The following is a 27095-nucleotide window of genomic DNA, read 5'->3' on the forward strand; positions in this document are numbered from 1 at the left end:
ACTCACCACGGCAGCGCGGTGCAACAAGTACAGGGACGCAAAACACACAGAGAAAATGTTTTTGGGTTGTTTTTTTTTGGCCATTCAGTGAAATAAATAAATAAAATACACACAGTTCCTTTGATTCAGTTACTTTTTGGCCACTCGATAGAAGATTTATTTCTTCATTTTAATATTTTGAGGCCATAAGACATTCAAATAACTTTGTTCCCTTGCTTTGATTTGTTTGTTGGAACAGTTCATATCTCATGGCCTCAAAATAACTAAACCAAGGGAACAAGTTACTTCCTGTGGGGACAAAACACCTATTCTTCCCTCCATGATCCCTCCAGCGCTCCTCAGTGGACAGTGAATTTTGATGTTTGAGGTATAATCCTGATACATGTTTCTTCTAATTTCTGGTTGAGTGTCCTCTCTACTTGTATGGTACACAAAATACTCTTAACAAATACTAGAACGTGTATCTGACATTTTTTTGTGTCGAAAAAAAACCCTGTTATTAGCACATTGAAATTATTGAAACACTACTTGCTTTTCTTCCTCATTAAATATGTTGTACATAAATTTCACTAGATAAAATAAGTAAACAATTATTGCTCATTTGTTAGGTTTTGACCCGGATTATCCAGAGTTCCACACCATACTTCGGTGCTGGATTTTGGACCAGGATCAGGTTCCAAATATTTGCGATGTCACAATCCTGCTTGTTGCTCTGCCTCTGATCATAATATCTTATCTTATCACAACAGAGTATTAGGGCCATCTACTTTTGAGACTTTGAGAATTCATAAGAAAAAAATTGTCATATTACAAGAACAAAGTCATAATTTTTTAGTATATGGACAAAATAACTGTGCCTAAAATGGAAGTAAACTAAACTGGCGAGGGACCAGCAGCCTTCATGTGGTTCATCTGGTTGTATGCTCTTTAGAACTGGTGCGGTTTCCTGCATGTTGTCTTTTAAGTCCTGATACTCCGCCTCTTATCACAAGATAAGAGTGACCGGTGATAATTTGGTGCCAGCGTGCCAAAAGATGAAGTTTCCTTCTTTGTGAAATCAGTACTGAAGTACAGTTTCTCCAAACGCTCCACGACCCTCATTCTAACACTGGCAACTGCTCCTCTGGGATCTCCTCCAAAATAACTGACTCAAATTACAACTGTATTCACAGAAAATTAAGTTTTTTTTTTCCTCATTAATTCAAATTTATTCTTGAAATCTCGGAATTTTTTTGTTCTGGATGTGGTCCTCATACTCTGTTGTTGGTTGGCTTTCACCAATGAACATGAACACACACTCCATTCCACACGCTGACGCTAACACTCAGCTGTGGGAGGTAAAGGAAAATGACATTTTTGACCAGGGGGACACTTTATACCGAAACGCATTCACCCGAAAACTAGCATGTCAGCGAGCTGAAGGGATCTGATTTACACGATGACACAAGAAGCCCTGAGTGCAATGACCTGCTGCCATCCATCTGCTTGAGGTAAGATGCACACAGTAAGACTCACTAAAATATTACTGATGAGCTGACTGTGTTTTATGAATTTGAAAATGTACTTGATTTTGAGTTTTACAGTTTCAGGATCCAGTTTTGATCCCACATTTTTCTTTTTGCTTTTTTTCAAGTTTGAATATTTGTAAAAGCCTGCTACCAATTATGAAAGGTGGCCAACAGCATCAACAATATTGGTTTAGGGGAAAAATACTTCTGTTTGACAGTGCTAATATGGATATAACCTGGAAGAGCTGGGCATCTTGATGGAACACGGCTCCAATGAAGAGTAAAAGCCGCCAGTTGGAGTTGGAGCAGCGGCAGGTCACCCGCTTGGAGGACGTGAGGTTAGCTGAGGTCACGCGGCGGCTACGGCACAGGTTCCACGGACCTGGAGATTGTATGAGCACAGGAAGCTAGCATGACATGTTTGATATCAGTCAGACTTCCTCTGGCACGAGTGATGGATCAAGAGGGGACAGGAGTCCACAGAGACCTCTTCAAGGGCCCAGAATTCTCTGCTCCACCCCTGAATCCATTCTAGAGGGCTGGATTCTTCTCAGATATGAGATGGGGGATTTACACGCCGCTGTGTCTCTGAGGGCAGGACAGATCAATAAGTTCTGATTTTTTTTACTGGTCGTGTTTTTTGAGGATGTTATTGCGTTCATCTGAAAGTAGCGACTAAATCAGACCACATGTCATAACTTTGGCTGTGAAAGCATCAAAGTCAAGCATTCGGCTTGAAGCCGCCTGGATCATGTAAAACAGCGCTGGCATTGTTTTTATTGGATGTTTTATAGAAAAATCTCAGCTGAATTTCTTTTGTGAGTGCGGATTTTTATTTGCGGTTCAGTTTTGCTCCTTTCGTGACGACACAACTGAGATTTAAATGAAATCCCACTGTGGCTGTGAATGCCGAGTTGGACACGTGACACCGCCCTTTTGGTTGTAAGGTTAGAAATCAGATGAGAACATCCTCATCTAAAAAAAACAATTTTGCAATCAGTGTTGCGATGCAGGTTTGGCGTCATCAACCTCACAAACCGTCGTCTAACTCGAGTTTTAAGGGCGACGTAGACTCGGAGTCACGTGAACTCCTTGAGTTTCATTCCTTAATCTTACAGTCTTAATTGACTGCAGCCTAAATAGCAGAGTAAAAGTCATCCCAGATCATTTCAAACCGCAGCAGCCGACTTTCACTACCCAGGCGGTTAGTTGACTCATTAACATGTCTGTGTCCTTTTGGGACCTGCAGTGAATGTGATCACTCTGATAAAGCCACACGTTCTGCTTCGTGACAGGTCGAATCAAAACGTGAAATTCATTGTCGTAACTGCAGTGGTCAACCCGCAGTGGTGGAATCTGGTCTTGTATTCAACAGGACTTTTGTTTTTTTTGATCCTTCAATTTAGTCTTGGACATGAAACAAGTTACAAACAGCGACCGGGCTTCACTTCCTCTCTGTCAAACTATTAACAACAAACTTGAAAACATTAAGAACATTTCAGGAAGGAGGCCAGGTGGGCACAGCGGAACTGGATTTTGAAGTTTCTGTCTGAAGGCAACATGAGATTGTACAACTCTTGGGTTTATGGATGAAAATTTAAATTCACTGAAATAGCTTTTACTTTGAAGTTAGACCGGAATCCATGTTTTTGGAATTCCATGTTGCTCAACATCAATCTTTGTGGAAGAGCCCCCCCCCCCCCCCCCCCCCCCCCCAGGATAGAGGAGAGTCCATGAGAACTGCAGGCCCAGAGCCAGAGGCTCCTTAGAACCCCTCCACTGCATCCTCCTGAATCCTGAACCAGGTTTTTAAACCAGGAGACAGATTTCTCTGACCTCTAAACCTGCACACCACCTGCTTCACCAAACCAATGATGGAATTCCTCATCCGCCTTGATGGAGTAACACATGATGTCACGTGCAGCGTGTGCTGTAGCATGTTTGGATGTGGCGCCATCAGCTGGGTCCAGGGGGTCACTGCCTCCATACTTTGGGATCTGTTTGTGTTAGTGATGCGCTGAACTCACCTGAGCAGGCAGCCCAGTCAGGTAACGGCACAAACAACAAGCACAGGCAGGAGCTTGTCAATTGCAGGCCTTTATATCGGCAAATAAAAACACTCGCCATGCAAAAGTGACACAAAGTGCTGCTGTAAAATAATTGCTAAATCGCCATTACCTTGATCAAAGACAAATACAGGAAGTTGCCACTATGATCTGCAAAGGTGAGCAGCTAGAAGAAGATTTCAAATGAGATTCACACAGTCGCTACAGTATTGAGGCCCAGCATCGCGCTGCCATGTGCTCCTAACGCACTCTAATCCAACATAGAACTCAGTCTGATACAAACAGAAAACCAGGCTCGTGCAATCCAGGCCGTGTTAGTATTCGTCCAGGTTATCAGCTTTGGGGATGGAAAGGCCTCGGTCCTTCAGGACCTGCATCTTGACTTTCTCCGTCTCCTGTTTGGCTTGCTGCTTCAACCGCTGCTCCTCCAGGATCTCCTCGATGGAAACCTGCTGCAGGACGGTGTCGCAGGGTTTATCCACGTCCTGCCGGGGCAAAGCAAAGCACAGTTCAAACCGAGCTGTGGGTGCTGCACCTGGTGAACCAGCGCCAGCTGCCACATGCTGACAGAAGGGCGGTGATCAGTCCCCTTCACCTCCGCCGAGGAGGCTTACAGAGGCGACTGTCTCCCTGCAGAATTACAAGAAAACTAAGAGACAAAGTTTCACCAAACTTGGTGGAGGTGTGTTGAACGGGACAAGGAACAGCAGAACCCAGTCACATCCCACACACGATCATCTGATCGCGTAAGAGGTCTCGCCAAAATAATGTACGGAAAATGGCTAAAAGATCAAACTTGTAATACCTTGCGTCTCTGCCAAAAACGACCTTGGCATAAGACGAGCTAGCATGACGGTGACTTCCATGTATCTGATTCTACATGCACTCGTATGACAGCGCGAAGGCTACCGGAGATTGTGTTTGCCACTGATGACGATGATATTGTGGCATAACGAGTCACACTACAGTTTTTAAAAGGAGAAGCTACAGTCATGAAATTCAGCTTCTACAGCTCTCGTGTTGCTCTCTGCTTCTCTTCATACACACACAGACTTCAACGTTTGGTGGGGGCTGCTGCTGCTACTGCAGGCGCAAAAACTGTCAGCATTTGTGCTTTACGTGATCATGGAATTATTTTTAGATTTTTGAAATAAATATTTAGTGTAGCGGGCGGCACGGCGGTGCAGTGGTCAGCACCGTCGCCTCACAGCAAGAAGGTTGTGGGTGGAGCCCCGGCTGGAGCACGGGATCTTTCTGTGTGAGTCTCCATGTTCTCCCTGTTCCTGCTGGGTTCTCTCTGGTACTCCAGCTTCCTCCACAGTCCAAAGACATCAAGAGGGACCAGGTTAATGCAGACTCTAAATTGACCGTAGGCGTGGCTGGGAGAGCCAATGGTTGTCTGTCTATGTGTTGGCCCTGCCATGGACTGGTGACCTGTCCAGGGTGAAGCCCGCCTCTCACCTGATGGCCTCTGTGATAGGCTCCACCCCCACCACCCTTACCAGGATAAGAGGTAGAACATGGACGGCTGGATGGATGTTTAGTAAAAGCCACACGTGTAGGTGATTGCTGCAAAACTAAAGGTTCAGCATTAACCTGTTTCTTTGCTTTTAAAATAGAAACGATGAGGCAACATGCAGTCCAACACACCACCAGACAGACAGAGGAGTTGAGAGGTTTGGCAGCGGCCGAGGTGCTGCCATGACTGGAGGTTGGGACCTTGCGAGGACTCAGACTCACAGTTCCCACGGCACGTGCTTCTTCTACCTAGCCTCCAGATCCAATGTTGGACAGTTTTTCAGTCGCATACAGGAGGTTCAGCATTTCTGCTTCAGCCACTCCTCTTTTTTGAGTAGAAAAAAACTATAAAAGGAACTGTTCTCGACAAAATATAGTATGCAGCCAGGCTTACACCTGGCTCAGGGAGAAGGACGCCCCTGCCATGCAAAGTCCATCAAGGGACATGGAGGGTATGGCATGGAGGGGGGTGTACCTGGGACGCTGGGTACACTGTTAAGCCCTATGGAGACGTCGTGGGCTTAAATTAATGAAACGTTGATGAAGCAGGGTGCCCACCTGATGACCCCAATGAAATACCACCCCCCCCCCCCTTTCATCACTCTACTCTGACTGCTGACTTTAGGAGCGCCAACCATCCAAAGGGATTGTAACATCTAGTTCTATTTTCTTTGCTGTAATACGGAAATTAACTGCAATCATAGTCTTCATTCAGTTTCCTTTTTGCCTTCTGGGGTATTTCTTCTTTAGAAATATTAGTTTTTTTCACCTCCCCTTTCTTGTTTTTTTTCCCTACCCCTTTCGTATTATATTTAATTTATAGAATTTCCACAAAAAAAAAATTTCCCCTAACATAGATTGTGAAATATTTCACGTCCGTCTATCCCTACTTTGATTTCAGGTTTTACCTTCGTCTTTTCCGTGCAATTTTTTTTTAGTATGCACGTCTTTTTATTAATATGCAGATATAAAAAGGTAAATGTTTCGCCTGATGCTTTCCTAGAACAAATCAACCACTGTCCCCACTCTTAGTTAAGCGACATTCAATTCATTCCAATTCAAAATAGATTTCTGTGTTATTGTTGTTTTATTTTATTTTTATTTTTTATTAAATGGCCTTACCACGGACAGCGAGTCACTCGTAAAAAGGAGGACATGCAGACTTACTATCTCCCCGAGCAGGACCACGTTCTCCCCCCTCACGATGAATATTCCTCTGGGGATGTCACCGAACTTCTTCCCCACGTGGATGCGCTCAACTGTCTGATGGAAAACTAAATTTGCTGGGAGAGGGCGAGAGAAAGAGAGATGATGATGATGAGAGATGAGGACATCAACCAAACAGACGGAGGCGACTGAAATACTCTGGTGAACGTGGTGTTTGGTGCGTGAGAGAGGAATCAATCATATCTACCGAACTGATCAATGCTTCGGAGGTACCCGATCAGTGTTCGGCCATCTCGGAGCAGGACCAGGTGCTTCTCTGCAGGATGCAAAGGAACACAAGTAAGTTAAAGGAACGGTTCCACATGAGCCAGACACGATGTCACATCTCCAAACAACAGAAGCCTTCGGTCCGTCTACGAGGCTCCATCCTGCCGCCAACTTACTGTCGATGTCGTCAATAAGACTCGCCGTCCCCGGTACGTAGTTCATCTTGGCCCGCTGTTTGGTTCCTTCGTGTCTTTCCTTGTTGTAGCGTCAAGCCATGGATGTTTCAAATTGTGTTTCTTTCAAGAACATTAAAGGAAGTGTCTTTATAGACGCCTGGGATAAACTTCCTGTAGACGTTTAACTCTTTGGGCGCTGAAAGCTGACGTCACTGAGTATCAATGAGCCGCGACAAAGCTTTATTTGAAAATGTATCATCATTATTGATATGTAAATAGATGTTACACTAAAGTTAGACCGCTTTAAGATGTGGATGTCGACTGTTATTGAAAATAAACACAACATTTCTAACAAGTTTGGCCTGTTGGCGTAAGGTGTCACTGACTAAAGAACGTATATCAAGAGAAGATGGTAACTCTTAAAATTACATGAAACGATGTTGTATGGTATTATAATGTTGAAGCGCTCAAATTAAATTGTTTTGATAGAGGAGAAAAGTGGATGAACTTGTATACATTTTCGTTTTATCACAAAAAAAAAAATGTTGAAGGGAGAATACCGCAGGCGAGATTCGTGGTGTCGGGAAACGGCCTCAGAGTGAGACCTCTTCGCGTTAGCTTGGGCCGCTCATTAAAGGCGCAGGCCCCGATTGCGTGAGCTCGGTGTCATTCAGCCGCTTCCTGATCCTCGTCGAGCTTCCTGTACTCCTGGAGATAAACGGACACATCGTTGTCCGCTTGGCGCCTTGTGACGACACAGACGAGTAGCGTTAGCCTTCAGCTGTTTTAGTTCTTTTGTTTTGTTGTCTTGGCAAATGGCAGACGAGAGGACGGCAGCCGTTTGACTGGCGCATCATCCTCCAATGCAGCCAAATCTGAAATCTGGCTGGCCCTCCACCTGCAACCCGGAAAATAACATCGGGAACTGTGGTAACAGTATGGTAAGTGACCGCGCAGTGTTCAGACGTGTCACTTGTGTTTTCTCTCTGACTTTTGATGTGTTTTGGTGTTTCAAGAGAAAAAAAAAAGAACCGACGTAAATGCGAACAAACAATTTATTCAGCTAGCTAGAGTCCATGCTAGCGAGACGGCTAACGCGGCTAGCTGTCATTATGTAATAGTTAGCGCTACCCTGCTAGTTCATTCAGCTTTCGCCTGAGTTTGTACTCCGTCACGTTTAGCTTGACGTGACAGCACAGCTAATGCTAACCCTGCTACAGCTGTGTCAGACACACACGGGAGAAAATAAAAACGGCCGACCCCCCCCCCCCCCATTTGTTTTAAAGGGCCTAACGTCGTAGAGTTCTTTTCCTGCTCGACCTAAGCTGGTTCAACAGACACTGGATGAGTCAGTGCCTTTGTTTATTCAGTTATTATGGGGGGGACAGTAATGACAGCACGGTGTTGAGGGTTTTCTTGAGTTGCTGGCTCCGCGCTGGACTCCCAGGAGTGAACTACTGTAGCGTTTCCACTGAAACCTTCCGTGTTGGTGTGTTGTCTTTTCCCAGGATGCTCCTCAGTATCCAGGCTACCATTCACACTACTGGTATCCTCAGTCTCATTCCACAGGACACTATGCAAATGCCTACCCCTCGGGATCAGATGTTCAACCTCAGTACAATCCCCAGGTATGGTTCATGATGTCACTGATCTAGTCAATCTACTCTATGTCTTAAGTCTCTTAGCTGCTTTCAGCTCCCTTAACCACAAGCCTCCATGCTGCAAATGGTCATGGCTCTGATATCCACACTCTCTGAGGCAAAGCTCTTCATTTGTTCTGCCCTCTTTTGTCTCCCGTGTAGGTGATGCCTGGAGGTTATCCGAACGGTCATGGTGTCTACAGCCCAGCACAGAGTCAGTACTCAACAAGTGGGTTCCACCCATCCAACCCTTTCTACTGTGCAGACCCTCAGAGACCAGCTCCAGGCCCTTACCCCAACCAGGGCTGTCCAGCAGAGCAGAGCAGTGGGCCATCTGGGCAGCCTCACTCTCAACACCACCACTACCCTGGACCCCCCTGTCAAGGGGTGAGAAAACTCAGATGTGTAGTTTCAGTCTCGGCACTATCAAACTAAAAGAGGCTGACAATTTAACATTTATTTATTTATTTATGGTCCATCAGGGTCCTGGATATCCTCCTGCACCGTACCCTCACTACAGTGAAGGTGGCCATGCAATGTCTCCAAATGCCCCTTACCCCACTGGGCAGTCTCTGCATCCCAGCCCCCAGGCTGAAGCTTGGGCACACTCGGGGGCATATGCACCCTCCCAGCAGCAATGGCAGCCAGGCCAACAGCCTCCACAAAACCATTACGGAAATCCCGTCCGTCCACCACATCCTCCAGCATGGCCCGGGACCGGAACCAGAGCGCCTCCCCCTTATCAACCCAAGGTACGAATCTGCAGCTGCTTTGCAAGAGAACCCCTTAAGCACCACAAGTAATTAGGTATGACACCAAAACATATTGGATGGTTCTGAAATCAGGAAAAGAAACAAACAAGTTAATGGAATAGAATCAGAAGCTCAGAACAAAACAAAACCCTGGCAGAGGTTAAAAAAAAGAAATTGACAAACTGTTAGTTTGCGTTTCATCCGTCTGCCTGATACGTCGCCCTGATCCTTCTTCACCTCGCAGCTCTTTGATGTCTCATCTCTTTGCCACACTTTTCATCTCCTCTTTCCGTCTTGTTCTCTCCTTTCCTGATCTTAAGGGATACGATCAGCAAATGCCAACCCAAGCCCACTCAGATCTTTCATATTTGATATGACAGGTTTGATCATGATTGTCTTTGTTAATCACTTTTAATTCAGAGTCTTAACACTCTCAAAATGTACCAGGGTCAAACAGTGTGAAGTAGATCTGCTGCAAATTATCCTTTTTTCTTTTTCTTTTTTTTTTAGAAAATCAGTTGCTTCATATTATGGCAGTGGCCTCTAATATTTAATCAGAATTTAAGTTTGATATATCCAGACTGCAACAAACAACTTTTGGAGATCCTTAAAACATTCAGGGCAACGCCACTGGCTGGACTTGAAAACATGATACACAACTGCAGAGATTTCTACATGCAACTAACAGGAAACGGAGGCCAATTTTACTCACGAAAGCGGCACTGAAAATGTCTGTTGTTAGAAATGCATGCACAATGTCTGCGTGTGGCACCCTGGATGTTATCGGTGGTGCTGTTGAATGTGTTGGAATTATTTTCGGATGCTCATACATTGGGGATACAATAATAGTAAGTTACTCAGGAGGCTTGAAACCTTTACAGCTCTTTTCAGGTCAGGTATGCTCACTAATGACGGTTTGATGAAATCTGACTTTGGGAGCTGCATAGAAAAAATCTGAGGTCTCTACAGAGGGGAAAAAAACACACACACACACAAAAGCACACACACACACAGACAAAAGCACACTCATCCAATTCCAGATAAACATCTGGGTGCTGGACAGAAATGCCAAAGCTGAAGGGAAAACAGATTCTGCACCACAGAAATGGCTCCTAAATGTTTTTAACCACCAAAATAACCACATGTGACCCTTGGGGCAACTGCCATTCATCAGACGTGAGAAAAGAGGCAAACACCAACTATACAACCAATAGGATCGTACGACACGTGATGAAGAGCAACGAAATCTACATACACACACTAAGAAAAACGGTGGTACCTGAACACCTGAGATTGAACATTAGGAGGCGTGGAATGCATTCAGAACGAGTTGCCTCCATGTCACAAAAAGGTTAAAGCGAATAGACAAAAATGAAGGGATGTAACAAATATCCAGCAAACATGGATGTGGAACAGCAAAGTCTGAAGTTTTGCTACTGCACAGGTAAATATTATCCAGGGAAATGTACAAGCATCCTCAAATGTCATTAAATATCATGCTCACGTCATCACTGCAGGACCAGCAGCACCAGCGTGCCCCACCAGTGGGACCTAAACCCCGGCCCAGCCCATCTCTGAATCCACCCAACGGACATCCCTCGGAAATCAGCGCACCCCCACAAATGTACAACCAAACAGGAAGAGGTGAGCCCAACCCCTCACGAGGTGAGCCCCCACCCTCTGCACCAGTCCAAGTTCTGGCTCCAGGCCAGGCTGGACCTCAGCCCCTCAGCGACAACCCTGGATTAGCTCGTGTCCAGCAGATCATGGCCAGAGTGCTTCTGCTGCAGGAGGATGTCGATGAATTTGTTGGCAAAAAAACAGATAAGAGCTACCGGTATCTGGAGGAACTGCTGACCAAAGAGCTGCTGGAGCTGGACTCAGTGGAGACTCAGGGACAGGAGAACGTCCGGCAAGCCCGAAAGGAGGCGGTACAGAGGATCCAGGCCATTCTGGACCAGCTGGAGAAGAAAGCCTTCTGAACTGCACTTACGTATCAGTCCGTGGTTACCAAGTCTTTTCTTCCTCCAGTTCTTCCATGGACTCTGCGAGGTTCTAGACTTGTTCTAGAAGCTCTTCAGGTCTTTTCCACCATTTAAATGTAAGATGCTTGAAGCAAGTTTCTTCAAGGACCCAAGAACAATGTAGAGGAACATCAACCCTACGAACATTCTGATGTATGTGATCTGATGGTTGTACATATCTGAGCTGACTGTCAGTCTCAGTCAGGGACTGAATCTCTGATGTCGACGCCTCCATGATGCTGGGCACAGTCACAGAGTGATGAAATCATTCAGTGCCACTTTCTAACTGTTGGTGGTCCTCAGCCTGTGATCCAGGATCAGATTAATCACGCTGCCCCCTCAGGACAGTCTGGTCCTACATCTACTGTGTGCATTGCCTTAGCTGTCAGTGCTGTACGTCAGTCCATTTGCATGGTCACTATAATGTCCTCTCCGTGATGCCAGTCTTCACGTACTCTCCCACACCTCAGCAGGAATAGCTCTCCTTTGCTAGTTTGCCCCCCCGGCATGCACTGAACACAGTCACGACATCCCAAAGCTCGTCAGGCCCCCAAAGAGTAGCAAATTAGTACAAATCCCTGAGGATTTGTGTCCCCGTTATTCCTACTTTAGGATAAAATTGCTCCTTCAGAGTGTGAATCAGGAACTACCGTTAGAGCAGTACAAAGTTATAAGAATACTTGAATTGTTTCCACCACCAAGGCCCCCCCCCCCTTTGTTTTTTTTTTGTTTTTTTGGAAAAGCTTACTTATGTGATCGAATGACATTTATTTTCAAAAGTGATCTATCAGTTGTTAAGGATGGAATTCATCGTGTTTGAGGACAGCAATCAAATCAAAACTTGAATTTGGACCTCGCTTGTGTTTTCTCCTGCACTACTGCTGAACCCAGGTTGCACTACGGTCCCTTCTGTTCGGATCCAGAGGACCGAGTCTTGTTTCTGCCATTCTTGATGTGTTGGTATGAGGAGAAAGAGTGCCAAATACAGGGGGATGAGTTTATCTAGTTACCGAATGAATGAATAATTAAAAAAGAAAAAGATCACAAGCTGCATGGGGAAAAAAAACCCATCATTTGTCATGTGTTCATTTTTCTGTGCTTTTTCATTTCTATTTGGATGGAGCACAACTGTACAATTTCAGATGTAATGCATGTTTCCGACACACGATGGGAATCCTTGCCTGATAAATACACTAAGAAAAAAAACCTCCATAATTAAATGTTAGTATATTTTTTAAACTGTGATGAGTTTTGTTTTTTTTAACCTCTTAGATGACATCATGAAATATTAAGTTCTATACATTTTTAAGTCTGTTGTAAATCATGTCTCTATTCTCATAACAATGAGAACGAGTTTGTTGTGCTGCTGCGGTGCGGTGCCTTGCTCCCTACATCTGCTAGCTAGCATTTGGACCTTTAAATAGACGGCTATTTTCATGCTGAAGCACAACACCAGCTCTTAAAAGCTTGAGGGTCTGGATTTAATTTGAGGGTCCAATGGCCTCACAGCAACTTGGTAAGTAAATCTGAGGGAGCAGCTGGCCTGAAATCACCTGCCATCCATTCTGGTCTGTTTGGCCCTGTTGGAGCTGAAGGCTTTCCTTGAGCAACACGACCACCCTTCAGTGAGAGAAAGAAGACTCAGCAGCTTCTTAAAACCTTTACTTAACCAGTTAAAGTCAGGACAGCTTTTTCCGTTGCCTCAGTGGACGACATAAACCCTGGACGGGAGACGCCATGTCCTACACATCCAAACTTCCTGCATCGTGGAATGATAGACTCCCTGCTCAGAAAGTAGAGATTGACCTGAGTTCACCTGGTTTAGCAGTGCAGGAGCTGGAAAAGCTCCTGTATACTGGCAAAGCCATCATCAGCCACGCAGACGAGGTGTGGCCGGGGATCTACATCGGCGACCAGTGAGTAGCTCCACCAGGCTGGATGGAATCAAGCCCTCCAGTGCTGATCGAGGGGTTAGACTTTGCCCTGAGTACAAATATTAGACAACTTGGGAAGTGAACTCAGTTTACCTGCTGACAGTAAATCAGATTTCAGCACAGATTGAGTCATTCAAGATCTTTCCAGTAAAGGTCCCTGTAGAGAAGTAAGATAAACAACACCTGTGTCATGTGAGTTTTCACTGATGCTGGGAAGGAGAGAGTCACTTTTACTCAGTCTCATGTCTGAAAGCCTCTCAAGTCTCAGTCCATCCTTTGTAGATGCTGTCACACCTGTAACTCTCTTCTTCAAATACCAGATGCAAAGCTGACATTCTCTCCTCAGACAGAGTGCAGAGAACCAGGCTGATCTCTCCTCCCATAGAATCACTCACATCCTCAATGCAGCGCACAGCAAACTTCGTGGTCAGCCAGGTATCTACGAGGCCATGAGGATCACCTACATGGGCGTGGAGGCTCATGACTCGTGCGGCTTTGACATGAGCGTCAACTTCCAGGCAGCAGCAGACTTTATCCAGACAGCTGTCAGACGAGGAGGTGAGAAGAAGAGGGAGGAAATATTCTGTACAGCTTGATTGAGGTGTTTAGGTCTGACCAGGTCCCCCTCTTTTTCTCAGGTAGGGTTCTGGTGCACTGCCATGTAGGAGTGAGCCGCTCTGCCACGCTGGTTCTGGCCTACCTGATGCTGAAGCAGAACCTGACCCTCGTGGAGGCGATTTGTGCTGTGAAAGAGAACAGGGGAATTATTCCTAATCGAGGTTTCCTCCGGCAGCTCATCCATCTGGACGGCCAACTGTTTGGCACACATCGGCGAAGCCGGAAATAGCCGGGTTATCTAATAGATTTCATTGTGCTGCATCTGCATCTATGGAGTACACTGTATAGCTTTCCCTTTTTGCTCTCGTGTTTTTAAAGAAGCCCTTTTATTCATTTTCTCCAAAGTTCAATATGTACTCATTAAGTTCTCTATTAAAAACATGAACCTGCTTCAGCTTTTGGTGAAAGTCTAACATCCATCAGTGCTCCTCTGAAAGGCCTCCAGTCGTACGGTCATAGACACTAAGCTTGAGATGGTGACGGCCATTAGCCAGTTTCTGGATGCTACGAAGCTTTGATGCTTGGCTCATCTAGAGGACGTGTGGAAGGTAACATGGTGCAGGCAATCAAAGACCCTAAAATTCCTGCACACACGCTTCACCTCCGCATCGATTTATGTAACTAACGCACGCGGCCCAGAGAAAGCAATGATGACAGCCCGTGAGTGCGTAGTGGTCCACGGTTGTGTGGAAGCTGCCTCATTTGAAACCCTCCTTTAGATAAGAGATAAGATGTTCAGCTTTCAAAAAACAAAATGCATTTCCACAGAAGAAGCAGGGGGGAAGTGATTATCTACTGTGTTTGCTGAGTAACAGGTTGGTGGGGGAGGTCTGAGGAAAGGAGGTGGTACCAACTCCCTCTACTCACCTGTTAGAGGTGCATTAGTTGACCTGTTGGTTGCATACGGAACAAATTAGGAGAAAGTCGCAATTCCCTCCAACCACGTGGCCAATAAAATGCATTTTTGGGCCAGAAGATCAAGAAAACAAAACAGTAAATAATTTCAAATGAAAATATGTAAATTGATTTATCATCCACAGTAAGTTTGATCTTTCTTTTAATTTGTCGGTGTCACAAAAGTACAACGTCATGCTCATGGCGCCGTTGAGTCGGCGTGCAAGCTGTTCAAGCAGCGCTGCCGGACCGTTCACGGCACCTGCTCCTGAGAACGTCAGCAAAAAAATGACACAAGATGACCTGGAGATATGAGTCTTGAAACTGAAATCCTTCAGTTTGGATTCAAGTTTCAAGACAGCTGGACTGAGGGAGAGCTGAGGCCCCAGTGTGTATGTGGTGAAGTATCCAGCAGTGAATCCAGGACACCTCAGACAGCATCTTTTTTACCCAGAAGCAGTCCGGGTTCACGACCCCAACATGTGCTACACCTGTGGCAAACGCACAGGAAGCCTCGTAGCCTGCCAGCCTCTGCAGTGCGAAGGAGATGATACGCATGCAGGGAGAAGGCTGCAGTTAAACTTGCTGCCACTTTCAAATGCCACCGTTTCCCGGTGACGCAGGACACGCCGAATGATGTGAAAAAGGCTCTGAATGAATGAATTAAAAGTAACTGCTCTTACTCCGTCCAGCCGGATGAGACAGCAGTGTTGTAGATTTGTCAGATTTGCTTGTGTACATCAGGTAGGAATGTGCTGGTGCGGCTCGAAGAGGACTTCCTGTTCTGTTGATCACTGGAGACCAGAACCACAACTGCGTATAGATGCTGCACACACGAGAACAGGCTCAGGCTTGTTTCTGGACTTCAAGATACAGAAACAACCGAATAGTCCGCGCTCTCCGATAAGGTTGTGCTCTTTCTCCTTCCTGCCGAAACCACACCTGTGATATAAATGCACATAATGTAAGTCATTGTAACGTGCGTGTTTGTGTTTTCACTTGCTGTGTATGAGACAGAGGGCTGCCCATTGGTGTGTGGCAGAGATGCCAGTTACAGTGCTACACTTTTGCACACAGAGGGTGAAAATGGTCAAAACCCCCAAAAAGGAATAAATATAACAAACTCTGTTACTGGGTGAGTTTTCTGTCGCTGAACAGAGTTGCTACACTTCTGTGTTTTTAACTTTGTTCATGATGGTGGTACTTGGAGAGCTTCTTTTGTCTGAGGTGGTACTTGGTTTAAACAGTTGGAGAAATGCTGGATTAAAGGAATACATTTGTTTGAAGTGACTTGTGCAACGTGCTACCTGAGTTGGATGTTACTGTACCCATGACACAGCATGAATTCAGGAGCTGAGCACATAGGAGATAGTGCTGGAAAATCAACAAACAGAGCCAAAGTTCAGCTGCTCCGGCTCCTCTTAAAAGAGGACAGCTCCCTCCATCCATCCTGGGCTTTGTGTCTGAACCAACCAAGAAGGTAAGGCGCCCCACACATTCAGAGATCTCCAATTATGACTGCGATGTTTGTTTTATGCTGTGGTAGGTCCGCTCTACCAGTGGGTAGTTTTTGCTGGTGTCTTTGAGTGACTGCATATTTACAGTGGACTGCAACCCTTTATTACAGGTTCCTTCCAAAATACTGTTGTGGTATTTATTGTTCGTAATAATAATTTTTGGTCTGCTAAAACTTTTCTGTTACCTTTTTAAAGAAGTTCTACAGTACAGTAGCAGTTACAGTGGGACCATGATTGACTTCCAATATAGTTGGAACATCATTCACACATGAAACTGGCATGAGCTCAGAAACCATCCAGCAGATGAAATCATGAACTTGATTCAGGTATCAAACTCTTATTTGTGTGGAGGAGAACTTAACTCATCTTCTCATTCCACAAATTCAACATTAAAGCCTCAGAAAAACAGTTAAAGAAGAGTTCCTCTATGATATTTGATATTTAGGACAATCTTTTATTCTCACTGATGAGTTGATTAAATTCTGTTTGTTTAACTGAGATAACGAGAAAGAGACAAAATAAAATTAAAATTAAAAAAACGCAAAAAATAAAAATCAATTAAAAAAAACCAAAGCAGCGCCGCACACCACTATCACTGATGATTTTTGACCCTCTCGCCTACTGTAATCACATATTACACGAAGAAGAAGGACACTGTAGCAACGCTATAGAGGAGGAAGAAGAAACTAAACAATAATTTCAAAATGGAGGAAGACGAGGTTGAACTCGTAGCGAACGCTCCTTAATCAAACAAATCGGTTTTATCTATCTATCTATCTATATATATATAGATAGATAGATATATATATATGTGTATGAACTGATTTGTCAAAGACACATACATGTATTTCTATGGGGCACAGTGGTGTAGTGGTCAGCACTGTTGCCTCACAGCAGGAAGGTTCTGGGTTCGAGCCCCAGCTGGAGCAGTGAATTCTTCTGGATGGGGCCTGTGTGAGTTTTCCTTCAGCAATAACCTGTCTATATAAGGAAGAAAAGAAAGAATATTTATTTTTTGCATTTCGGATTTTTGATTTTCTTGAATCTTTATTTTGTGTTGTGAGCCCTGTTTCATATTTCGTAGTTGACTATTTTATCGCACCCCTAGTATTTACTGTTGTTGCAATCATTGGGTCACCATTGTGTGTGAACAACACTGCACTTTTGGACTTTTGTCAGATTCCATCATGATGCGTGTGGCGCTGGGCATCTTGCTCGTATCAGCAGTGGTCTGTGTGGGGAGAGGTCATCACATAGAAGGTCACGGTCAAGGTCAGGAAGACCAAGAGACCCTGGAGAGCAGCATCTCCCTGGTGGATGCAGCAAACAAGGAGTTCTCCTTCCGTCTGTACAGGACGTTAAAGGCTCATCCTACCTCACAGGGCAAGAATGTCTTCTTCTCACCACTCAGTGTGTCAGTGGCCTTGGTGGCCTTGTCTGTCGGGGCCCGCGGGGAGACCCACCAACAGCTTTTCAGTGGTCTTGGTTTCAATGACTCTGTACTGACGCAGACAGTTGTGGACAAGGCCTTCCAGACAATGCTGGACAAGACAAACAAGAAGTCTGACGACAGCAGCGAGGGCACCGCTGTCTTTGTGGACAACTCCTTCAAGCCGAAGCCGGAGTTCCTGGATGTCCTGAAACAGTCCTACTTTGCTGATGGGTTTAACGTTGACTTCAGCCAAACAGCAGACAGCATCAAAACCATCAATACCTACGTGAGTGAGAAGACCAACGGGAAGATTGATGAGATGGTACAGGGCCTGGATCAAAGCACCATCATGTATCTCCTCAGCTACATCTACTACAAAGGTAGGACAGGACAAACCTGGTTTGTCGTTGTTCAGATTCTCTGGTTTGAATCAAAGATTTGATATTTTCTCACCAGGAAAGTGGGCAACTCCATTTGATCCCAAGCTCACCAAGGAGGACCAGTTCAAAGTTGATGAGAACACAAAGGTTCGTATTCAATGTTTAGTTCCAATAAACACCAGACCTCTTTGATGAGGAGCTTGTTAATGTGATGTCACAAGGTAGAACCTGTTCCCTCAGTTTAGCCATTTTATGGCCACAGGATACATAACTTGTTCCCTTGAGTTAACTGACTTATTTTAGGTTGTGAGATAACTATTTCTCCCACTTTAGTTAATTTGAGGTCACAAGCTATATTTTTCCTTCTTTCAGTTGAAGGACCAACATAGAAAAATTAATCTTTCTCCATCTTCTATCTCATTTTCAAATCTTTGTCCTCCAGGTTCCTGTCCAAATGATGCGTATGAAGGAGGAGATGGTTGATACTTATTATGACCAGATGATGAACACATCAGTCCTCCGCCTGCCCTTCAACAGCTCCTACTCTATGCTGCTGCTGCTGCCTGACGACATGGTGAAGCTGGAGGACGCCATCTGTGTGAACCACATCACCAAATGGCTTGAGCTGATGAAATCCAAGTTAGAAAGCTCCCGTTTTTCATTTGTAATATAGAAGCAGTGTTGTTTGGAACCCCTGTCAATCACTTCCTCTTTGTGTGTTCAGGAAATATGATGTATATCTTCCGAAGTTCTCCATCAAGACTGAATACTCCCTGAGGGGCATGTTGGCTGACATGGGAATAACAGACATTTTTAGTGCTCAAGCCGATTTAAGTGGTATCTCAGAGGGGCGGAAACTGGTCGTGTCACAGGTAAAGACGGCACTGTTTGTTTCTGAACATTTCTACCTGTTGGTTCTCTCCACCCTTCATCTCTCTCTGCCTCCACTGTACACCAGGTCATGCACAAGGCCACTCTGGATGTTGATGAGGCCGGAGCCGAGGCTGCAGCTGCAACAGGCACCGCGCTCTCAGGTTCGTCCCTATCCCTCAGCCCCATCCCTGTAATGAAGTTTGATCGTCCTTTTATGGTCCTCATCACTGAAGACAGCACACAAAGGATCCTCTTCATGGGCAAGATCATCAACCCAAACATCTGAAGAGGAGACAGGCAGACTCACTGGTGACATCACATATTAAATACTAATAAAAAACTTGGTTCTTTGGGCCTTTGATTTATGATTGAGTACATGATCATTTTAGCATGTATGAATGTTTGTATGGCTCTGCAGTGGCAACATCCTGGCATTGTGACCATTGTTAAGTGTTGAGCAGGAGACCATTAAAGTTCACCACTGCAATGCCAGGACTTTTGGTTGCTGGAGTACTGAAGGAAAGGAAAACACAAGGAGAAGTTTTGATTTTTATTCAACATTGAATGGCTCAAGTGATTGATTGGGATTGGCACTTGGTGCCCCCCCCCCCCCCCCCCCACACACACACATACAACAAAAATCAGTGACCACAATTGTTTCAAGACAAAAAGTATATTTTTACACATTAAAATGATGTAACGAAGGAGCGTATCAAAGAATGAGTAAATTGTGAAATATTAACAACTGCCTGCCCTTTTGGAAACATTAACATATCAACATTATGAACAAAGTCGACCAGTCCTCAACATTCCTCTATATCAGACTTCTTTTTACTCCTCCTCTTTCCTTCCTTTCCTCCCTTGTGCATCTGAGCCCAATAACCCAACAATAGCCAACAATACTCATTCTCCATGGCCTCACCGAAATCCTCCCATACCAGAGGTTTTGCCTCTGCCACCACCATGGCTGCACACTGCTTGGTCTGCCGGTACTGGTTGGCTGCCTCTGGATACCCACAGACCAGCCACGCCCTGTAGGCCACCTTCTTTAGCCTGATAGCCCCCTCACCTCTGAGGATCTGATGATACGACTATAAACTCAACCATAGACCTGCGACCTTGGATGTCCTGATTCCACAAACTTACAGCCGCTGTTCGGCCCATAAGCACAGCGGCCGTATGTTCGTGGCACCCGGCTGCTGTGCTTATGGGCCAAACAGACTGTAACCCTTTATTACAGGTTCCTTCCAGGCCGATATATAAAAATGCTGTTGTGGTAACGTCATGTCAGCACAAGTTAGATGTCAAGGGCAAGCTGCATGCATCCAGCTTGAAGTTGGTGGCATGCTCACGCCACAAGATGGAGCCCTTGGGCAAAACATCAGTCACGTGTCTCTTCAAGAGTCAAAAACATGAGATTGACTGTGAGATAATAGTGAAAGATGCTCCAGGCAATCCTAGGAAGAGAAACCAGCACAAAACAGAAAATGGTGAAAAGGCTGTATAGCATAGAGAAAGAAGATGAAATGCTGAAAGAATTGTACGTGACTATGCTTATTAATGTCCCACTGAATAGGGTACGTCACTACCATGCCCCGAAACTCCATGTCAGAGTGGGCAGACTGGTCAGTTAAAACTTGATCCGGCAAAAAAAAAAAGACTTTCCCCATTCCTGAAATGTTCAGGTGAATGACATCTTCTAAATGAAGGCTGGGGAGCTCCAGGGTCTCAATGTCTCCCCAGTTGGCCAAAATGTTCATTGTATCTTGAACTTGCGATTTGCAGGTGAAGTTTTTCTCCTTTCTCCCTTGTATGCTACGGTGTTTATTAATGTCCCACTGGATAGGTTACATCATTTCCACGCCCCAAAACTCCATTTCAGAGTGGGCAGACTGGTCGGATCAAACTTGCTCTTGGAAAAAGACGACAGGTTGGAGAAAGTAAATTGGCGTGGCAATTTCCCACTCAACCCCATGTTGCTCAGTGTGAAACATAACAGGCAACCCGGCATTTTGGGGGGCAAGAACACAGCTTTTGTGGCAGTGTGAAAACGGCTACAGTGTACAACTGTTTTGGACACTGCTGTGTTTATTGATGTCCCACTGGATAGGGTACGTCATCATCACACCCCGAAACTCTGTGTCAGAGTGGGCAGACTGGTCAGATCAAACTCACTCTGGCAAAAAGACGACGGGTTGGAGAGGGTAAATTTGCATGGCCCCATCAAGCCATATATATGTATATGTATATTATATATGGCATCAGCCTTGGTGGTTGTTCCAATCAGCTGCCTTTATATGAGCTGTTTTCAGTTGTGGGTTGCATCACTCAGGCTGAACCTGATGCGCCCTGGACATTGCCAGGTCTCAACGTCCATGGCATGCGATTAATAAATTGCTGATCTGATGCAGTGCCCTTGGGGATGCACAGTCTCTCTGATGTCAAGGGATACCATGGGAACCACCCTGACCAGAAAGGTTAAAACTACGCACGCCTCCCAAACAGCAAACATGCTGGGGAACCACTTGTGAGGGCAGAATAATAAATGGCACATGGAGGTCACAGATGCAGTTTCTTCACGTAAACTGTTTGGAGCTTCAGACTGTGTTGTTGGCTCTGGGACATTTCCTACCCCCCAAGAGGAGACAGCATGTCCTGGCCAGGACTGACAATACCACAGTGATGGCATATATCAACAGACAGGGAGGGCTCCGCTCTCGTCATCTGCAAATGCTGGCACAAAGACTGATAATGTGGAGCAGCTCCCACTTGTTAACACTGAGAGTCCCTCATTTGCCAGGTGTAGTAAACCTGGGGACAAATCTACTCTCCAGGGGTTGACCCTCTCTATAAAGGTTGGTAACCTCCCAGCGAAGTGGTGGCTCAGTATTGAGCTTGTATGTGTTTTCCAGTGGGGGACTCCAAGGTTCTGCTGAAGCCAACCCTGCGCTTGTGCCCAAGGTTTTTAACCCGGCATTGCAAGTTTGAGTTCTATCCTCCTCCTTTCTTATCACAGGAGAATGAATGTCATTTACAAAATCGGAACAACTGTTTGTGTCATGGGCTGAACCACACTTAGGTTAGCCTCTTACAAAGCAGCGCAAAATGCTGGATTGCAGAGGCTATCGCCTTGGCCTGTGAGAGGAGAGGGTTGTAGCCTCCCTCAGGGCTGTGCGCTCATTCCACTCATGGAATGGCTTCTCCATGGGCGCTATTCCAAGGTGTTTCTATGGAGGAGATGTGCGGCTGCTAGCTGGGCTTTGCCTCACACTTTCTCCAGATTTTACAGAGGGCAAGTTGCTGTACCCACCCTGGCTCATAGAGTCCTGAGTGTGGTTTCAGTGACTGATGTTGGCTTACCAATGTAACTAAAGTTTTGAAAAATAACTGGTCCTCGAGTCTTGCTTGTTGGGATATACGGGTTACAAAACAACACTTTGCACATGGAGGGGGAAAATGGTCAAAACCCCCAAAAAGGAATAAATATAACAAACTCTGTTACTGGGTGAGTTTTCTGTAGCTGAACAGAGTCGCTAGACTTCTGTGTTTTTAACTTTGTTCATGATGGTGGCACTCGGAGAGCTTCTTTTGTAGGTGGTTTAAATAGTTGGAGAAATGCTGGATTAAAGCAATAAATTTGTTTGAAGTGACTTGTGCAACATGCTACCTGAGTTGGATGTTACTGTACCCATGACACAGCATGAATTCAGGAGCTGAGCAAATAGGAGATAGTGCTGGAAAATCAACAAACAGAGCCAAAGTTCAGCTGCTCTGGCTCCTCTTAAAAGAGGACAGCTCCCTCCATCCAGCCTGGGCTTTGTGTCTGAACCAACCAAGAAGGTAAGGCGCCCCACACATTCAGATATCTCCAATTATGACTGTGATGTTTGTTTTATGCTGTGGTAGGTCCGCTCTACCAGTGGGTAGTTTTTGCTGGTGTCTTTGAGTGACTGCATATTTACAGTGGACTGCAACCCTTTATTACAGGTTCCTTCCAAAATACTGTTGCGGTATTTATTGTTCGGAATAATAATTTTTGGTCTGCTAAAACTTTTCTGTTACCTTTTAAAAAAACATCCTACAGTACAGTAACAGTTACAGTGGGACCATGATTGACTTCCAATATAGTTGGAACATCATTCACACATGAAACTGGCATGAGCTCAGAAACCATCCAGCAGATGAAATCATGAACTTGATTCAGGTATCAAACTCTTATTTGTGTGGAGGAGAACTTACATGATCTTCTCATTCCACAAATTCAACATTAAAGCCTCAGAAAAAAAGTTAAAGAAGAGTTCCTCTTTGATATTTGATATTTAGTACAATCTTTTGTTTGTTTAACTGAGATTCAGATGTTTGTCGGCCTCCTGGTGAAAAAAACCCAATGAAAGTAACTTAAACTACCATAAAACTGGTGTAAACTTTTGGACTTTTGTCAGACTCCATCATGATGCGTGTGGCGCTGGGCATCTGGCTCGTATCAGCAGTGGTCTGTGTGGGGAGAGGTCATCACGTAGAAGGTCACGGTCAAGTTCAGGAAGACCAAGAGACCCTGGAGAGCAGCATCTCCCTGGTGGATGCAGCAAACAAGGAGTTCTCCTTCCGTCTGTACAGGACGTTAAAGGCTCATCCTACCTCACAGGGCAAGAATGTCTTCTTCTCACCACTCAGTGTGTCGGTGGCCTTGGCGGCCTTGTCTGTCGGGGCCCGCGGGGAGACCCACCAACAGCTTTTCAGTGGTCTTGGTTTCAATGACTCTGTGCTGACGCAGACAGTTGTGGACAAGGCCTTCCAGACAATGCTGGACAAGACAAACAAGGAGTCTGACGACAGCAGCGAGGGTACCGCTGTCTTTGTGGACAACTCCTTCAAGCCGAAGCCAGAGTTCCTGGATGTCCTGAAACAGTCCTACTTTGCTGATGGGTTTAACGTTGACTTCAGCCAAACAGCAGACAGCATCAAAACCATCAATACCTACGTGAGTGAGAAGACCAACGGGAAGATTGATAAGATGGTAGAGAGCCTGGATCAAAGCACCATCATGTATCTCCTCAGCTACATCTACTACAAAGGTAGGACAGGACAAACCTGGTTTGTCGTTGTTCAGATTCTCTGGTTTGAGTCAAAGATTTGATATTTTCTCACCAGGAAAGTGGGCAACTCCATTTGATCCTGAGCTCACCAAGGAGGACCAGTTCAAAGTTGATGAGAACACAAAGGTTCGTATTCAATGTTTAGTTCCAACAAACACCAGACCTCTTTGATGAGGAGCTTGTTAATGGGATGTCACAAGATAGAACCTGTTCCCTCAGTTTAGCCATTTTGAGGCCATAGGACACATAACTTGTTCCCTTGAGTTAACTGACTTCTTTGAAACCTCTGAGATAACTTGCTGAAGCCTATCCCAGTGTCTACGGGCAAGAGGCGGAGCTCACCCAAGACAGGTCTCCAGTTTTTTCGCAGGGCCAAGATATGTAGACGGACAACTATTCACACTCACAGTCATACCTTCAGTCAATTTAGAGTGTTTTATTAGCCTAGTCCCCATGTGCATGTCTTTGGACTGTGGGATGAAGCCTGAGTACCCAAAGATAAGCCACGCAGGCACAGGGAGAACATGAAGCCTCCACAAAGAAAGATCCCATGCCCGAGACTTGAATCAAACCCCGAACCTTCTTGCTGTGAGGCCACAGTGCTGACCACTACACCACCGTGCCACCTCTATATTTTCTTCCTTCAGTTAATTTGTGGCTATTGAGATTGGTACACTGGAAGGTATTACCTTGGCCCCCAGCACAACCATAAGGAACCTAGGTTCCTTTTTGATCAGGATCTTTCCTTTAATGCCCACATTAAGCAAATTTCTAGGACTGCTTTATTTCATTTATGAAACATTGCTAAGATCAGACAGATCCTGTCTCAAAAGGATGCAGAAAAACTAGTCCATGCCTTTGTCACTTCCAGGCTGGATTAATGCAATTCCCTCCTTTCAGGCTGTACCACTAGGTCCCTAAAGACTCTCCAGCTGGTCCAAAATGCTACTGCCCGCGTGTTGATGAAAACTAGTAGAAGAGTCCATATCTCTCCTGTACTGGCTTTTTTGATGGCTCCCTGCCAAATTTAGAATAGAATTCAAAATTCTCCTTCTAACATACAAAGTCCTCAACCATCAAGCTACTTCATACCTGACAGAGCTCCTACCTCTATTATCCAGCTAGAACCCTTCGCTCCCAGGTTGCGGGGTTACTGGTGGTTCCTAGAGTTTCTAAAAGTAGAATAGGAGCCAGAGCCTTCAGCTATCAGGCTCCCCTCCTGTGGAACCGTCTCCCAGTTTCGGTCCGGGATGCAGACACCCTCTCGACCTTTAAGTGCAGACTAAAGACCTTCCTTTTTGATCAGGCTTATAGTTGGGCTGCTCAGGCTGGCTCTCGGATATGCTGCTATCGGCTTAGGCTGCTGGGGGATCTCCCATGGTGCACTGGGCTTCTCTCTACTCCTCTCTGTCTTCCTATATGTGTCATACATAAATCATACTCATATGTGTTACTAACTTGTCTTCTTCTCCGGAGCCTTCGGGCTCCCCTCATCCAAGATCCCGGGTGCTGCTGGATGAGGCTGCAGACCTGAAGAGGCTCAAGCTGCCACCCGTAGCTCAATCTGCTCACGTCCCCGTCTGTCCATCAGTCTCTTCTCATTGCCTCTCTCTTTATCTCTGTCTCATTCTTTCTTCTTCATATCAATCTTCCTCCATTATCTGTCTTTGTCTCTGCCTCGCTCTCCTGCTCCCTTTCCCCCCAACCGGTCAAAGCAGAAGGCCGTCCCCATGGAGCCTGGATCTGCTTGACGTTCCTGCCTGTTAAGAGGAAGGTTTTCGTCTACGCTGTTGCAGGATGTGCTTGCTGATGGAGACTTGTTGGGTGTAAATTCATTGAAGGAGTGTGGTACTAGAACTGCTCTACCTGTAAAGTGCCATGACATAACTTTTGTTGTGATTTGGCGACTTGATGATGAAGTTCAACCTTTTCCTTCAATCAATTGAAGGACAAACATGGAAAAAAAATGTCTCTTTCTGCATCTTCTATCTCATTTTCAAATCTTTGTCCTCCAGGTTCCTGTCCAGATGATGCGTATGAAGGAGGAGATGGTTGATACTTATTATGACCAGATGATTAATACATCAGTCCTCCGCCTGCCCTTCAACAGCTCCTACTCCATGATGCTGCTGCTGCCGGACGACATGGCAAAGCTGGAGGACGCCATCTGTGTGAACCACATCACCAAATGGCTTGAGCTGATGAAATCCAAGTTAGAAAGCTCCCGTTTTTCATTTGTAATTCTAGAAGCAGTGTTGTTTGGAACCCCTGTCAATCACTTCCTCTTTGTGTGTTCAGGGAATATGATGTATATCTTCCGAAGTTCTCCATCAAGACTGAATACTCCCTGAGGGGCATGTTGGCTGACATGGGAATAACAGACATTTTTAGTGCTCAAGCAGGTTTAAGTGGAATCTCAGAGGGGCAGAAACTGGTCGTGTCAGAGGTAAAGACGGCACTGTTTGTTTCTGAACATTTCTACCTGTCGGTTCTCTCCACCCTTCATCTCTCTCTGCCTCCACTGTACACCAGGTCATGCACAAGGCCACTCTGGATGTTGATGAGGCCGGAGCCGAGGCTGCGGCTGCAACAGGCATTGGCATCATGATTACATCCCTCCGCCATGTCCCTGAATTGAAGTTTGATCGTCCTTTTATGGTCCTCATCACTGAAGACAGCACACAAAGGATCCTCTTCATGGGCAAGATCATCAACCCAAACATCTGAAGAGGAGACAGGCAGACTCACTGGTGACATCACATATTAAATACTAATAAAAAACTTGGTTCTATGGGCCTTTGATTTATGATTGAGTACATGATCATTTTAGCATGTATGAATGTTTGTATGGCTCTGCAGTGGCAACATCCTGGCATTGTGACCATTAAATGTTGAGCAGGAGACCATTAAAGTTCACCACTGCAATGTCAGGACTTTTGGTTGCTGGAGTACTGAAGGAAAGGAAATCACAAGGAGAAGTTTAGATTTTTATTCCACATTGAATGGCTCAAGTGATTGATTGGGATTGGTGCTTTGTTCCTCCCCCCCAACAAACATCAGTGACCACAATTGTTTCAAGACAAAAAGTATATTTTTGCACATTAAAATGACGTAACAAAGGAGCGTATCAAAGAATGAGTAAATTGTGAAATATTAACAACTGCCTGCCCTTTTGGAAACACTAACATAATATCAGCATTATGAACACAAAACTTAAAATGGTAAAAAGGCTG

General features: G+C 45.3%; 5 protein-coding genes across 5 annotated transcripts; 4 read left to right on the forward strand and 1 right to left on the reverse strand.

The window, feature by feature from the left end:
• Positions 1-3589: 3589 nt before the first annotated feature.
• Positions 3590-6904, reverse strand: lsm1 (LSM1, U6 small nuclear RNA associated). The gene is made up of 4 exons (XM_086207382.1): positions 6703-6904; positions 6507-6575; positions 6260-6375; positions 3590-4059 (listed from the first exon to the last, which is right to left on the reverse strand). The coding sequence occupies exons 1-4, from the start codon at positions 6746-6748 to the stop codon at positions 3889-3891; spliced, it is 402 nt and encodes a 133-aa protein (XP_086063508.1). The 5' UTR covers positions 6749-6904; the 3' UTR covers positions 3590-3888.
• Positions 6905-7355: 451 nt separating this feature from the next.
• On the forward strand, positions 7356-12317 carry bag4 (BCL2 associated athanogene 4). Its single transcript, XM_086207380.1, has 5 exons — positions 7356-7643; positions 8211-8330; positions 8505-8729; positions 8825-9094; positions 10612-12317. The coding sequence occupies exons 1-5, from the start codon at positions 7566-7568 to the stop codon at positions 11074-11076; spliced, it is 1158 nt and encodes a 385-aa protein (XP_086063506.1). The 5' UTR covers positions 7356-7565; the 3' UTR covers positions 11077-12317.
• Positions 12318-12526: 209 nt separating this feature from the next.
• LOC147260676 (dual specificity protein phosphatase 26-like) lies at positions 12527-13998 on the forward strand. The gene is made up of 3 exons (XM_086207381.1): positions 12527-13034; positions 13399-13610; positions 13691-13998. The coding sequence occupies exons 1-3, from the start codon at positions 12856-12858 to the stop codon at positions 13897-13899; spliced, it is 600 nt and encodes a 199-aa protein (XP_086063507.1). The 5' UTR covers positions 12527-12855; the 3' UTR covers positions 13900-13998.
• Positions 13999-15984: 1986 nt separating this feature from the next.
• LOC147260677 (hibernation-specific plasma protein HP-55-like) lies at positions 15985-19131 on the forward strand. Its single transcript, XM_086205501.1, has 6 exons — positions 15985-16044; positions 17261-17893; positions 17970-18040; positions 18336-18532; positions 18618-18765; positions 18852-19131. The coding sequence occupies exons 2-6, from the start codon at positions 17269-17271 to the stop codon at positions 19050-19052; spliced, it is 1242 nt and encodes a 413-aa protein (XP_086061627.1). The 5' UTR covers positions 15985-16044; positions 17261-17268; the 3' UTR covers positions 19053-19131.
• Positions 19132-22513: 3382 nt separating this feature from the next.
• Positions 22514-26668, forward strand: LOC147260678 (alpha-1-antitrypsin-like protein GS55-MS). Its single transcript, XM_086205502.1, has 6 exons — positions 22514-22606; positions 23209-23841; positions 23918-23988; positions 25878-26074; positions 26161-26308; positions 26395-26668. The coding sequence occupies exons 2-6, from the start codon at positions 23217-23219 to the stop codon at positions 26587-26589; spliced, it is 1236 nt and encodes a 411-aa protein (XP_086061628.1). The 5' UTR covers positions 22514-22606; positions 23209-23216; the 3' UTR covers positions 26590-26668.
• The last annotated feature ends 427 nt before the right edge of the window (positions 26669-27095 follow it).

Source organism: Aulostomus chinensis, chromosome 6 (genome assembly GCF_037954235.1).
Source record: "Aulostomus chinensis isolate RoL2024-O1b breed Wild chromosome 6, RoL_Achi_v1.0, whole genome shotgun sequence".
Classification (NCBI taxonomy): domain Eukaryota; kingdom Metazoa; phylum Chordata; class Actinopteri; order Syngnathiformes; family Aulostomidae; genus Aulostomus; species Aulostomus chinensis.

What these genes read in the sequence shown, in the direction of transcription:
- lsm1 (XM_086207382.1), bottom strand. Translation starts at nt 6,748, where the DNA reads ATGAACTACGTACCGGGGACGGCGAGTCTTATTGACGACATCGACA. An exon ending in CCGAAGCATTGATCAGTTCG is followed by an intron (nt 6,376 to 6,506) that starts GTAGATATGATT and finishes GCCCTCTCCCAG; the next exon opens with CAAATTTAGTTTTCCATCAG. An exon ending in TGGTCCTGCTCGGGGAGATA is followed by an intron (nt 4,060 to 6,259) that starts GTAAGTCTGCAT and finishes TTGCCCCGGCAG; the next exon opens with GACGTGGATAAACCCTGCGA.
- bag4 (XM_086207380.1), top strand. Translation starts at nt 7,566, where the DNA reads ATGCAGCCAAATCTGAAATCTGGCTGGCCCTCCACCTGCAACCCGGAA. An exon ending in GGAACTGTGGTAACAGTATG is followed by an intron (nt 7,644 to 8,210) that starts GTAAGTGACCGC and finishes GTCTTTTCCCAG; the next exon opens with GATGCTCCTCAGTATCCAGG. An exon ending in CTCCCCCTTATCAACCCAAG is followed by an intron (nt 9,095 to 10,611) that starts GTACGAATCTGC and finishes TCATCACTGCAG; the next exon opens with GACCAGCAGCACCAGCGTGC.
- LOC147260676 (XM_086207381.1), top strand. Translation starts at nt 12,856, where the DNA reads ATGTCCTACACATCCAAACTTCCTGCATCGTGGAATGATAGACTCCCT. An exon ending in GGGATCTACATCGGCGACCA is followed by an intron (nt 13,035 to 13,398) that starts GTGAGTAGCTCC and finishes TTCTCTCCTCAG; the next exon opens with ACAGAGTGCAGAGAACCAGG. An exon ending in GACAGCTGTCAGACGAGGAG is followed by an intron (nt 13,611 to 13,690) that starts GTGAGAAGAAGA and finishes TCTTTTTCTCAG; the next exon opens with GTAGGGTTCTGGTGCACTGC.
- LOC147260677 (XM_086205501.1), top strand. Translation starts at nt 17,269, where the DNA reads ATGATGCGTGTGGCGCTGGGCATCTTGCTCGTATCAGCAGTGGTCTGT. An exon ending in AAGTTGATGAGAACACAAAG is followed by an intron (nt 18,041 to 18,335) that starts GTTCGTATTCAA and finishes TTTGTCCTCCAG; the next exon opens with GTTCCTGTCCAAATGATGCG. An exon ending in CTTGAGCTGATGAAATCCAA is followed by an intron (nt 18,533 to 18,617) that starts GTTAGAAAGCTC and finishes TTGTGTGTTCAG; the next exon opens with GAAATATGATGTATATCTTC.
- LOC147260678 (XM_086205502.1), top strand. Translation starts at nt 23,217, where the DNA reads ATGATGCGTGTGGCGCTGGGCATCTGGCTCGTATCAGCAGTGGTCTGT. An exon ending in CAGCTACATCTACTACAAAG is followed by an intron (nt 23,842 to 23,917) that starts GTAGGACAGGAC and finishes TTTTCTCACCAG; the next exon opens with GAAAGTGGGCAACTCCATTT. An exon ending in AGAAACTGGTCGTGTCAGAG is followed by an intron (nt 26,309 to 26,394) that starts GTAAAGACGGCA and finishes ACTGTACACCAG; the next exon opens with GTCATGCACAAGGCCACTCT.